This window comes from Lepisma saccharinum, chromosome 13, assembly GCF_977018435.1.
Source record: "Lepisma saccharinum chromosome 13, izLepSacc3.1, whole genome shotgun sequence".
NCBI classification, from domain to species: domain Eukaryota; kingdom Metazoa; phylum Arthropoda; class Insecta; order Zygentoma; family Lepismatidae; genus Lepisma; species Lepisma saccharinum.
The window spans coordinates 42,124,191-42,138,972 of NC_139241.1; the positions used below are offsets into that span (position 1 = coordinate 42,124,191).

At 33.3% G+C, this 14,782-nt stretch overlaps 1 protein-coding gene across 13 annotated transcripts in view; it reads right to left on the reverse strand.

The window, feature by feature from the left end:
* Positions 1-14,782, reverse strand: part of wupA (troponin wings up A) — a 108,985-nt gene that overhangs the window by 51,954 nt on the left and 42,249 nt on the right. For all 13 annotated transcript variants that reach the window (XR_014442876.1, XM_083134082.1, XM_083134080.1 and 10 more), the window contains 2 exons: positions 6,823-6,866; positions 1,112-1,253 (listed from right to left, as the gene is read on the reverse strand). Coding sequence is in view for 12 of the 13 variants with exons in the window: in XM_083134082.1 (XP_082990208.1) it covers positions 1,112-1,253; positions 6,823-6,866 (186 nt within the window). In the remaining variant the exon portion in view is untranslated. The remainder of the gene's footprint in view (positions 1-1,111; positions 1,254-6,822; positions 6,867-14,782) is intronic.

Sequence of the window (14,782 nt, forward strand, 5' to 3'; positions counted from 1 at the left end):
TACAACTCTAGGTCTTAGATTATTGTGGGTATTTTAGTTAGAGGGTGGATTGAGCATTAAATTGAGAGTATATCCAATTCTTGTGTATTGCTATTGTCTTAGACTGTTGCGGAAATTCTGGTGTGGAGACTGAGAATTAAGTTTTTGGAGGAGGCAATATCCACTCTTCAATATCAACAGTAAGTCTAAAATTAATTGAGTATTACATTGAAAGGGGGAGATAGAAAGCTACTGATGATGTTTTAAATCTTAGATTGTCAAGGGATTTCTGTAGAGGAGAGAGAGTTCGAACATTATAAATTTTGGAGACTGTATTTAGCGACATGGTATCCACACGTTTTCGACCCCAAACGTGCCAAAGAAGAAGCTGGAAAAGACTTAAGAAAGTATTGACAACCTATTAAATTAATATTCTTGAAAGCCTGCAAAGAAATGGATGTAAACATTTTCTTGCTTGCTTCGCTCACATTGATGTGTTACTAGGATGCATGTTTGGTGCTTTAATGAGGTGAATGTGAAGTTTTATAGTATAGCTGCATTACAAGACAAGTGATATTCTTGATTATGATGAACGATTTTAGGGGTGGTCTTGAGTGATGTGCCCCCTGTTTAGGGAGGAGGGGAAGATCAAGTATAGTGTTCAGTAAAGCTAAGAAAAAAGTTAATTTCGGTAGACACGTGGTCGTAATTATATACTTTGTGCGGATTACGATATGGTTTGAGGGTGCGAATGATGTGATTGGAAGGAGGTATGCATGACACGATTTTGGAGGGGGGAGACGGGCACCCCTGCACTCTAGCAGTGATACTTGAAACTTTAAGACCTTCTCTTTCAAATGTTATGTAGAACATTCACATATGATGTATAGTTCAGGAGATATAGCCACGCAAAATTACGTCCATCTTTTTGAATCATGCTGTATATAAGTTGCATAATTCTCTATTTATAGAATTCATATTGCAAATATACCAACAGTAATAATCACTAACAAACAATGATGTGCTTCGTAATAAAGGGGAAATACTATGATATGCATTTATCTATCTTTTGTGTTTAGCAGAGTGGCATTGTATGAAATTTATGTACCATATTTGTCTTATTTTTACATACCTCCTTGTCCTCCTCTTCCAGTGTGAATTCCTTCTTTTTCACAGTCTTCAGTTGGTTACGGAAGTTGAACTCAGCGGCCTTCTTCTGCAGTTTGGCAAACTTGTTCTCGTATTTGGAAACCTTCTTCAGTGTAGGTTTCATGCTGTGGAGGAGAAATAAATAAATAAGTTACTGTATCAAAAATTTACACTATCAGTTTCTAACATAACATATATGCAGCTTGTCATGTAGATATAGCAATTATAGTAAAGAATAAATAGAGAAAGACGACACCTTCAAGGATGTATTGAGAGAGGGAGGAGGAGGGGGGGTCTATAAAGTGTGGACCTACCACTTCCTGAAATAATTTGTTGTGAATTAGTTTTGTATTGGTAGGTTTCTACGAAAATTAATGCATAAAAGAAATGATATTATTATACAGTGAAACCTCAATTCTTCAAAGGACTGACTATTGGTGACGAACTTAAAATGTGGGAAAATGTCAAATCCCAGAACATAAAATTGAGATTTCACTGTATTACTGTTATTATATAATCACGTTATTCACAAAAATAATAATCAGGGACTTCCATCAGCTGGAAGTAACAATATGTTTCTTATTTATTTATTTATTACTCCATATAAACCATATAGATTGGTATTTGGAGGATTCAGTACAGTTCATATAAAAGTATATAATTACAAAATTTCTATAATTTACAATCTAGATATTCACTAATCCTATAATATTCCTTATTAACTAATAGTTTCTTTAATTTGTTTTTGAAACTTGTCATACTTTCTGCTTTTATATCATTTGGTAAATGGTTGAATATTTTAATTGCCATCTGTTGGGGTCCCTCTTGAACTAATGTTAGCCTGGTGAAGTAAGGCTTTAAGAGCTGTTTATTTCGGGTGTTATATGTGTGTTCTATTGAACTTTGCAGCGCAATATTTTTTCTCGCATATAATGACATTTTTTATATGTACAGTAAAGGGAGGGTTAATATTTTGAATTTCTTAAATAACGTTTTGCACGATTCCTTAGGCTTTACACCTGCTATAATCCTAATGGCTTGCTTTTGTTTTCTAAATGCTTCTAAACTTGCCGGTGAGTTTCCCCAAAATTCTATTGCATAATTAATTAGTGAATGAAACATTGCATAATATACCTGAATTAGTGAATTTCTTTGAAGTGTTTGTTTTAATATCCTCAGTGCAAATATTTTGGAATTTAGTTTTTGAACAAGTATTTTTACGTGATTTGACCAAATTAGATTTTCATTTATAGTAACTCCTAAAAATTTTGTTTCGCTAACTAATATTACTGGAAGATGGCTATTCTTTACTACATCTTTAATATTATTGTTTTGTTTAGTGTGAAATAGCATGGAATTTGTTTTCTGGTCATTCAATAGTAATTTGTTACTGTCAAACCAAGATTTCCATTGTTTTATCAATGTTGGCTTCTAACTCGTTCACATCATTTCCCTTTATTATTGCGCTAGTATCGTCTGCGTACAACAAAATCTTTGTATTCTGTATGTTTAATGGTAAATCATTTATGTACAAAAGAAAAAGTAGTGGGTCTAATATTGATCCTTGGGGAACTCCATATTTTAATGTCTTTAGAGTGGATTTGTATTTTCTTACGTTTCCTTCTCTTTCGTGGCTAATTTCAACACATTGCATTCTGTTTGATAAGTATGATTTCATAATTTTAAGCACGTTACCCCTTATCCCATAGTGTTCCATTTTAGAAATTAATATTTTGTGGTTTACTAAATCAAAGGCTTTTGTCAAGTCGTAAAATATTTCGAGAACTATTTTTTTTATCGTCTATACCTTGCTAGATGTTTTTGATTAATGTATGTGTTGCACTTGCTGTGCTTTTATTTTCAATAAATCCATGTTGTTCATTTGATAGTATGTTGTGTTTATTAAGGAACTGTAGAAGGCGACATTTTAGTAACTATTCTAGAATTTTACTTAGCATAGGTAGTAATGAATTTGGTCTGTAATTTTGAACCAGGTTTTTACTTGCATTTTTAAATACTGGGTTGACTTTTGCTATTTTTAGCTTAATGGGAAAGATAGCATTCGCGATACAGTCATTAAAGAGATATTCTAAAATGGGTGCTAACAACTCCTTGATTTCTTTTATTACACTGACTGGAAATTCGTCTCCTACAGCCTTTGAGTTTTTTAAATTCCATATCTCTTTCGATATTTCATTTGTTGTGGTTGGTGTTAGAAACATGCTTTCTAGAGTGTGTGGTTTAGAGTTACACAAAAGTTGCAATGGGTTTTTTGCTTTATTTATATTTGTTACTAAGTTATCTCCTAATTCGGTGAAGTATTTGTTAAATGTTTCACACACTACAAATGGATCGTCTATTTCAATATCATTTGTGCATAATTTTATATTGTTATTTGTTTTTTTCTTTCATTACAGTATTTTCATTTACAACGTCCCACATTGCTTTGCTTTTGTTGTTTGAAGACACAATATTTGTTTTTATTAGTTTAAATTTTAAATCAATAAACACTGTGCTTAATTAAGAATAATGAAATAACAGATAAACAATGAAACTTCAGCTCTTCTCATTAGCTTCAACATGATTAAGTAATGGATTATGAAGTATTTCTCTTAATTATATTACGTGCAAGATTTGGCATGTGTGATCAGAGAGACCATTCTTAATGTCATATGAGATGTCACCGTGATCGAGATTTGTGAGAACATTGTCAATTGCAGTTTCGGAATTAGCTGTTATTCTGGTAGGTTTTGTAATTAAAATGTTAATATTATACGATAAAGTTAGTGTCAACAAATGGTTTCGCTCAGGGCAGTTTTTTTTAGAAAATCAACATTGAAATCTCCACAAACTAATACTTTTTTCTTATGAATATTTGGTAGCTTATTTAGTGCATTTTCAAGACGTTCAAGAAATATTTCTAAAGACCCTAATTGGCTCCCATAGACCGAAAGTATGACAAGGTTCAAATTATCTATTGTAACAGCAGCACATTCAAAATTTAATTCCGAGGACTCGTTACACAGTTTGTTAGTTTGTCTAGCATGTGGCAGCAGATAATTTTTTATTAAAATTAGAGAACCACCTCATTGGTATGTCACTCTACAAAAACTACTAATTATTTTATAATTACTAATTTTCAAAAGTTTTATATTTTCACTGTTTAGCCAATGTTCTGTCAATCATATTATATAAAGCTTGCATTTCTCTCTTTATTTTGACATGAATGTTATTGGCAGTACAGCTGTTTCTCATACAAATTGTAGGGGAAAAAAGGTAAAGTTCCTTGTGTATATAGCACTGTGCTGTGCCATTAATGCACATTTAGGGTATGTGGGGTTGGGAGCAGATAAACTTCATGTACATGCACTTAAACACTATTATGCCTTGTTTTCATGTTTAATAAAGAACTCAAAATGCTGACCAAGTCAGAATTTATTGTCAAATAAAAATACCAGAAACATGACGATTCAACCTTGTAGGAAGGTCTTCTTCAGACTCTGGACCGAAATTCAAATGAAAAACATTAATTTGACAATAAATTCTGCCTTGGTCAGCATTTTGAGTGTTTTAGGAAAATTAACTGCAAAATGAAGTAGTGCTATCACCCCCCTCCCCCCCAGAAATTACTCAAACTCAGTTTTTGCATACATAATGGTGTTTATTAGTATTGAGAACCAAAGTGTTCAATGCATTATCCAATGGCGTATTTTCCCATGTTATCTGGTATACCACTGATTAGGTTAGGTGACTTTGTTCATGTATATAAAAATTGCCTGAAAATGTGAAGTTATATGGCTTCTGCTTTTATTTTATTTGCATGCCTGCATTTTTGTTTTATTTCTATTATATCTAATTAATTCCTTCAGTAAAAAAGTACCCGGAATTTGACTGGTAAAAGTCCCACATTGGAGGTATCCAGAATTTATTTTGTCAGTATGAGGGCAGCACTGTACTGAATGACCATGCAGAAGGATAGAGTAATCTATCCATCAGTTTGTGCATAGCAGCTGTTTACGTTAGTTGTGTTGACGAGTGTCCTGCGATTTGCAGAATGGAGACAAATATTGCCAATGGACTGTCGTGTGCTGAATTGTTGAAAATGCTACAAAAGGCCTTTGGTAATTCGTGTCTGTCAAAAACACAAGCATATGCATGGTACAAGGCTTTCAAAGAAGGCAGGGAAGTTGTTGCTGATTTGCCCTGTTCTGCTTGACCTTCCACGTCGACGACTGACGATAACGTCAGAAATATCAGGACAATGGTGCTTGAAAACTGGCTTGTGAGTGTGAGAAAGGTGGCTCGTGAACTTGGCTTATCACACATCTTCGGAATGGCACTTCGAAAATGATCCAAAACCCAAAAAACCATGCCAAAGTTGCTAAAAAAATTAAGGTCATACTCATTGTTTTCTTTGATTATCGTGGTGTTGTGCACTCAGAGAATTTCTTCCAGCAGGACAAACTGTGAATAAAGAGTTTTATGTGACCATTATGAGGCGTCTGCATGAGAATGTTTGCTGGAAAAGACCAGAGTTATGGATAAACAATTCTTGGATTTTACACTACGATAATGCGTCGTCGCACATGTCGACTCTTGTTCGCGAGTTTTTGGCCAAAAACTCAACACATGTTCTTGCCCAAGCCCAATATTCTCCACATATGGCTCCGTGTGATTCTTTTCTTTTTCTGCGACTCAAGTTACCACTTCGGGGAAGGCATTTTGAATCAAGTGAATCCATTACAGGAAATTTGCAGGAGGAACTCAGGGTGATACCGTCTTCTGCATTTGAAAAGTGTTTCGAAGACTAAATTAAGCGTTGGCATATGTGTGTTGCATATGATGGGACCTATTTTGAAGGCGACAAAATACGTGTTGATTATTAACCACATATTTTGTGTATATTCACAAATTCCTGGTACTTTTTGTATGTAGTAGTGTAGTACATAATAAATACATACAATTTATAAGAATTGTTGTGGTAAACAGATCAAATTTGTATAATATGCCACTGGTGTTATCTACATGCATATATCAACAAAAGTACTTCTTCACTATACCCTATTGTCTATATCTTTTGTTGATGTAAACACCAGTGGCATATTTGAAGATTTGACCTGGTTTATCACAACAATTCTTATTCATTGTATATAATTATTATATGCTCTATCTACATTAATTAGATGTAATAGAAATAAAACACCAGTGCAGGCATGCAATTAAAACCAAAACAGAAGTCCGGCAATTTCAAATTTTCTGTCAATTTTGATATTTTTCATAAAATCTCCATTTTTACCTAAAATTGGTCCCAGATTTCCCTGCACAAAGGGAAATTTACCTTCATAAAGCAGCAACACGGCACAGAAAGCAGGAAGCTTGCTTTAATAGTTTGCAGGTATATAATGAGCAACTACCCAATAAAAATATATGAGAAAAGGTGGTTTACCAGTGGTAAATGCTGTAACATGGAGAATACGTCACTGGTAAACACAACACTTTTTGAAACAATATATTTGTTTTTATTAGTTTAAATTTTAAATCAATAAACACTGTGCTTAATTAAGAATAATGAAATAACAGATAAACAATGAAACTTCAGCTCTTCTCATTAGCTTCAACATGATTAAGTAATGGATTATGAAGTATTTCTCTTAATTATATTATTAATTAAATCCTAGAAAGACATATACTTACAATTTGCCACGGAGGTCATTCACAGCAACATTGAGTTCGCTGATCTAAGAAATAAAGCATATATTAGAAGTATGGAAATCACCAAAGAAGGTGAAAGAGAAGGCCAGTTGGTAAAATCATATTTTCTCTATGAAATCAAATATGTTGACATGGAAAGACTTCTACTGACTAATAATGAAAGTAAGCTACATATTGTTACAAATATTGAAATTAATATCTTTTCAATTTACACAATCTTTTCAAAATATTATAAATTCTTTTAAAATCTCAACTTTATAAAACAACTGCTTTCTCAATTTTATGAACAAAAAATTAAAATGACTCAAATGCAAAGTTACCTGCACTTTTTACTGAAGATAAAAAATACATTAAAGATAAAAAATGTACACTAAACAAAATGGAAATGCATATAGAAAAAATTAAGATACAGTTTATATCCATGCAAATAAATTATTCAGGCAAGATGCATGCTGGTTTTGTAGTGCAGATAAGCTTCGTTTAGAATTGTGAGTTGCGAGATGGTTTCAGAGTAAGCGTGGGTGGGGAGGATATGGTGACTGGGTGGGGGTGTTTACAACCAGGAAGATAATATACACTAAGACGTCTACCATAAACTAATCAAATAATACCACAGAATACAAACCAAAACAGTAAATACATCAGTCTATTGATGGGAGCACTTGTTTTTAGTACAAGTATATCCTTGCCGATGCGTTATTTCTGCAAATACTTAGCTACATTTAAAAATATGACAATAAGTCGACATGACTATCACAGAACAAATTTTCAGAATTAAGAAAACTGATTAATTTACTGATCTTACCTATTTGAGAAATAAACAGAGCTGCAGATTTATTAGAAGAAGACAATAAATATGATTTCCGAAATAATAAAGACGTTATAATATTCTTCCAAAATCTAATAATAGGTTTATAGATCTTTGACCGAATATAATTTTTCTTTTAATTTATTAAGTATGAAATCACACATAAGCTTTTTTATTCCTGTTACAAAATATCAAAGTATTCTACTCAAATATCATGTGATAACTTGAGCATTATTTATTTTCTGATATAATTTTTATTCCAACTATAGATTTATTTCCTTGCTTCTAGTGTGTATTTCCAACAAAACCTATTTTCAAAAGATCGAAATGTATTGAATGTAATAACAGATCTCCTTAATGTGAAATACAAAAACTTTAGAACTGGCTATTTTATGAAATATATTAAATGTGGAGATGTAAAATCATCATTATAACTGTTCACCAATAGTTTTAAGATGGACATGCTATTTATAAGAAAAACTGTTGCCATATTTTAAATAATAAAAATCAGTTAAATTAGAGGGAATATTCCTGATTTCCTTTTATTTGAAAATAAATATATTTGCTACATATTCTAAGAAGGCAAAGCTTATCAATATTTACATAAATATTATATACAAAGTAGTAAAATATCAAACTGGTTGACTGTAAATGGTCTAGTAATGTTTGCAATTAAATAATCATTACATATCTATCAATGAATGAGATATTACATATATTAGGGTGGATCAAATGAAAATGGAACAGGGGTCACAGAATGAAATCAACTAGGTTTATTTCAAACGTAATCTCTAAAGTCCCACAAGCACTTGTTCCACTGTTTCACCAAGTGGTGAATACCCTGCTTGTAGAACTCGATTGGCTGAGATCGGAATCAGTTGCGAACATTGTCCATGAGTTCATTGTCCGAGTGGAAGTGCCGACCCTTCACTGACTTTTTCAACGGACCAAAGATATGGAAGTCGCATGGCGATAGATCAGGGCTATACGGTGGGTTTTCCAGCACTGTCCACCCAAACATCGCCAACATGTTCTTTGTAACAGCTGAAGTATTTGACCATGCGTTGTCATGTAGCAAAACCACTCCATAGGACAACAGGCTGGACCGTTTGGCCTTGATTGCTACCCGACCACCTACGCATGTCACATACTCACGTGCGACTATCTAGGGTGAGTTCATTATGCAGTAGGGATTTCCTTCCTTACCTCCCGCTCTACCTCAACGCAGGGTTGTCACCACACACATACATAAATATAACCCAATACATACACTGTTCCGTTTTCATTTGATCCACCTTCATACTTTTTATGAAATAGTAAAAAAGATGAAAACTACTAAGAATGTTAAATTTTTCAGAATTTAATTGTTTTGCTTGTCTGGCAAATCTAGAAAATGTGCTGGTCAAGGACACTAGCAGAAAATTTTCTATGAGGTTGCATATGTTGCTATTGTGTTTACCTTTCATCATTAGAAAAGGATGTTTAAGAGACAGACACAGAGAGAGAGGGAGAGAGAAAGAGATTGAAAGTACAGAAGTGAAATAAAGAAGAGAAAGGAAATAAAGATGAGAGAGAATTGAGAGAAAATAAATAAAGAAGCAAGAAAGAGAGATAGGAAGAAAAGTAATCCAGACAGAAAGAGAGAAAGAAGAAAAGTAATCCAGACAGAAAGAGAGAAAGAAGAAAAATGATACAGAAGATGAAAGGGAAGCTACAGAAAAAGATATGAAGAGAGGAAGTAGGCACAACAAAGACATAATAAAACTGGTAGAAGAGGATTGTAAGCTATAGAAATAAGCTACAGGAAAGAGAAAATGGTTACAAATTGAAAGAGAGGGTAGGTAGGGATAAGAAGGTAATTTTCCTTTTCCTTACTCCAGGGAAGGGGGCTAAGTGACCCTTCCTGTGAGAGCACATATGTGCATTAATGTGGACAAACTTCGTTCTTTACTATTTTCCTCTTTTAACTGATTGCAAAACCGTCAAAGCTGAAGCCCTTCCAAAAAACAATTCACAAAAATATCAGGCATAAATATAGCCCTCAGTTTATTCTGAGTGAGAAGCATAAATGATGAAATGTGTTCTCTACAACACACTCCCCATTTGGAGAAGTTGCAACATTGATCAAAGTAATTTTAATCAAATTAATACTTCCAGTATAAATGATATGCAGCAATTCATTTTGGCAAATACATATTTGGATACATTATATATTTGAAACACAAAACTACATCTTCAAACCATAACAAGCTCTAATCTACTCTAAGATTTGATGGCACAATATAATCACTGTAAAAGAGTTTGCTTGTCCTATGACTCATAATATGCACTATCTGTAAAGAAAACTATACTGTATGCACAAATATTATAAAAGTGACCAATTGTATTTGGTTTTGGTTTTAATGAAATAAAGTATGATACTAAAACAATGAAAACTGTCTCTAATGGTAGAGTGGACGCTGAAAGTCTCTTGAGAAAAAAGGTCTGGTGCATTGATATTACATGTAAGTCAACATCATAATATCACATTACTATTCTATATCATGAAAACAAACACATATATTCAAGGCATCTTGTGAATATACACGCACAAATGTTTCTTTCATGTGGATCAAAACATTTAATTCAGAGCTGTCAACTTCTAAACTGGACTGGAAGTATGAAGAAAAGGCCAGAGGTCATAAAAAGTTATAGAGAGACAATAATGGCAGTTCATAGTTTCGAAAGTTGTCAGAAGATAACAGTATGATTGTACTTTATAATAGGTTAGGTTGCAGATCATTGATATTTCCTACACATTAATAATGGAAAGTTCTATTCATTTTTTATGATTTGTTCATTGTGAACTAGTTCATGACTGGAATCTGTTCAAAAGTTCCATTAATTTTACACCAATTTGTTCAAACAGACTGGATCCTTGTTAAGGTCTACCAATATATTTTCCTCCAATCATGTGTCAAGATGCACCATGGCTGCTGGCAAGAACCAGTCAGATCAGAAAAGAAAGTTCTGGAAAAGTCAATAATCTTTCATATGGATTTCTTAAGAGGGCTAACAGTCATCCAGATTCTGAATCTAACAGGCACTGGCATTGATAAAATGTAAAAATCATCATTTGTGCAGCACTGTATTATGTTTTTCCTAGTACACTCAGAATTGTCTTAAGTCTTATTACATGTTTCAGCCTAGTATTTTTTTTTGTTGATTTTAATTTTTTATTTTTATTTTGGGGTATTTCATCTTAACCATTTAAACAAGATACTTGTGATTAATCAGAACAACAGAAAATATTCGATGATAAAAATTCTCTTGTGATGTCAACCAGGTCAGTTCCATTTAATCTTCTTAGAGTTAATGAGATAGTCAAGAGACTATCTGGAACTGACCTGTGTACTATTCTGAGAAAAATCTCTTGATTATTTGCCAGTAAAACTTCAAGGTGAATCTAAATATGCACCATGAAAATGAAATATGTAGCTTCAAGCATTATTAAAGATCTATAAAATGTTTCATAACATGTGTTGAGAACTTGTTCTGTATGTGTATTTAATACATTTTGTCTTGTATTTTTGAAAGCAGTTGAATTGTTAATATTCAATATATATATATATTCTAAATAAAAAAAATATTTAGAATATTCTTCCACCAAAATTTGTACTTAAACCCTTAAACACTGGATGATGCATTTGAGTGTACCACACTTAGTATTTTCACTAACACTGGATGGTGTATGTGGGTGCACAATGATGTGAATTCAGCAGTGGCATACCCAGGATTTTTGTATATGACCATATAGGCGGCATTATGTTTTCTCGTTTTAATAGTATGCCCTGTATTTTGCTTTCCTTTTTTGTTTTTGAATTTTTTTTGCAAATGCTGAACAAAAATGGGAGGGTTATGATCCCTACTGACCCTTCACCATGGGCGCATCACTGATTTTGAGAGCATATTGCAGCTCAGGTATTTGTTCTGAAGATTTGTGTTTAACATTGTTGCATGAGATTTAGTGAGATAAGTGATAAAGGACACATGACATGTGTCACTTGAAGATTTCACCAATCAAACACAGGCTTGTGCAACCTGTCATGCTGCTACAGTGTGAAATATTTATGTTGATTGAATCATTCCCAAGCGACAGGTATTGTGTCTTGCTTTCATCTGAAGAAAGTGTGTCATAACTAATTTTAAAACTGGCATATGATATGACATACCGTAATAGGAGGTGATACAAGCACATTATTTTTGAATGATGCAATGACTGCTTTCAGCTTGAAATTTCAAATTGAATACTACAGCAAAGGAAAAAATTTTACCACCAGAAAAAAAATGTCAAGTGTCTAATTCAATGTAGGCAAGTTAAGCACATATCTGTCAATATTTGGTATTTTCAGCCCTGAAACCTCGATGTTGTCTACAGGCAGCAGAGGCAAGGGCCACTTTCCATAAAAAAAAAAATCCTAAATTTCATCTTTTCTAATTATACTAATCATTTGTAGGATTTATGAGGACAAATATTATTTTTCTATTTAAATGCTTGATTTATACCTTATGGATTTATTTATACTAATTACAACATAGGATGTTTCATAATACAGTAAACCCTCATTAACACAAACTCGCTTAAGACGAACACTCGGTTAACATGAACAAAATGTTGGTCCTGGCAAGGATGTATTATATCTTATAGAAAGTTTTATCGGTCAACGCGAATTTCGGTTACCACAAATTACGTACTGTTTTTTAGTCCGTTGTGTCATTAGATCTCATTTAACACGAACTTTCAAAGTTTTTCATAATTTTTTTCTGTTGTTCCTCTGTTGTTCATCTGCTAGGTATGTAAGAAATTGCTCAACAATCTCTATCATCTTGTCAACCATCAACTTATACAGTATTGTAACCAACAGATTCAGATCACAATGTGTTCAAAGGTGTTTCTCTATTCTTTAAAACATAGCCAGTAAGAGTAACATAAAGATTAAAACTTGGATGTAATTGCTCGACAATCGCTATCACTGCATCAACAATGAGCTTATACGTATTTAACCAACAAATTCAGTTGTGTGTTCAGATGTGTTTTTCTATTCTTTATAACGTAGAAGACTGAAACCCCAAATAGGAGTGAGCTATCACCGCATCCTGGGAGTCTGTGTCATCACAACACATACTGAACTGTTTTTCACCAGAAAAAGATCTGTGAGTACTTTTTTTAAAAGTTAATTACTGTAGTACTGTAGTGGCTGCGGTGGCTCAGTCGGTAACGCGTCTGACTACCATGCTAAAGGTCCCGGGTTCGATCCCCGGCCAGTTCAAATCCGGGAACTTTTCTAACGATGGAAGTGGCCCCGGCGCCCACCCAGCATTGAATAACATGGGTACCTGGGGAAACCCTGGGGGGTAAAGGCAGTCAGAGGTGTGATGCTGATCACATCACCCCCACACACGAACGGATCAAGAAAGTGTGGGGCGTTACCCCCACACCCCCTATATGCCTTCATGGCATGGTGCTATGCACAGGGGAGTACTTTACCTTTTTTTGTAGTACTGTAGTAGTGTTTTCTATGATGACGTACATAATACATATTGTAAATGGTTAATGTGTAGAAAGAACTGTATTGCAACAATAAAATTTGAGTCCCAGGTTAGCACGAATTTTTTTAATACGAACTCTTGATTTTTTGGTCCCTTGAGATTCGTGTTAACGAAGGTTTACTGTATTATTATTAGTTTCTAAGCTCTTAAATTTTAATGAGAGTAATAATTTGAAATTACATGCCAGACTAGCCCCCTATACTGAAGCTAACACAACTGCAATAAACCCAGCGTTTAAGGGTTAATTAAGAATTTATAAAAATAACACAAGTGTAGAAAAAATCTTAATTTACTAATGATAAATAATGAACAAATAAATCTTGATCCAACAGATAGTAAAATAAAATAACTATTAGATGCCTCTGAAGAACAAACATTCTAAATAAGAAATAAGAACCGCACCATCAATGTGGCTGGTTGCACTTGATGCAAATGTTGTTATTAGGGTGAATACAAATGTTTTGGATTATTGTTCCACTGTTCCGTTAATGAAAGCTGGTCATGATCAGCTCAAGGGTCGGAATAAAAGGGAATAGATATTTTATTTTCGGTATGGGTAGTTGTAAACACTAACGAAACACTACATCACTACACAAAACATATGGTGCAAATTCCATTCTCAGTTTATTCTTTAATCTAACAACAGCTGAGAGCATGAGAGGGGGTCAGAACAGTTTCAGGGGTAAAAAAAATACTTATATGGAGGGGAACAGCAGTTTTGAGCATGGCACTTTATTGTAGCACTTCTATTTCCATCTTTTAGGTTAATTTGGTGTATTTTTCTTTCTTTTTATTACCCTTGCTATAGATACAAAAGTATTTCAAGCACAATAAATGCCAAATAGACACGACTGTATTGCTTTTATGATGGTTATCACAAATGGATTTGGAATACAAAGCTAGTGGAGATTAATATATGTTATAGTCTACTTTATTAATATTTTTCCCTTATATTTAAATATGGAGTACAAATTTTTCTTTTTAAAAAAATGTCAGTTTGAAAAAAGTGCCAGGAGCTGCAAAAATGGTTAGTATTATTATTTAAAAAGTAATAAAAATTAAAAACAAAAATGTACAGAAAAACAGAGAGGGAACAAAAATAGAAAAATCTACAGAGACATATTAGTAGCTACCTATGAAAAATTCATGTATGTTAAAAGGTAACAAGAAAAAATGAAGTAAATTCACTGAAAAGCTTGAAGTGCCATACTTAAGGACTGTGAAAAGAAGTACAGAAACAAATTCAGCACATCTGTTAACAGTACACATACTTTTTTTTCCTTAAATGTGAGTAGTTGAACAGAGTGGAAGTGTTGATAAAGCCAAGCAGGGCAAAAAGCAAAAGTGCCAATTGCAGTTTACGTCAGTCTGTTTACTAAAATTGAAACTAAGATTATGGAAGGGGAAATATTTTCCTCATTTTTATATCCATTTCATGACATTTTGCATCTATGTTTTTTGTGTGATACAATCCTCGGTACAGTTAGAGCATGTGCACATAAATACACATGCAGGGAAACCGTTCGGAATTTTTCTTTCAGTGAC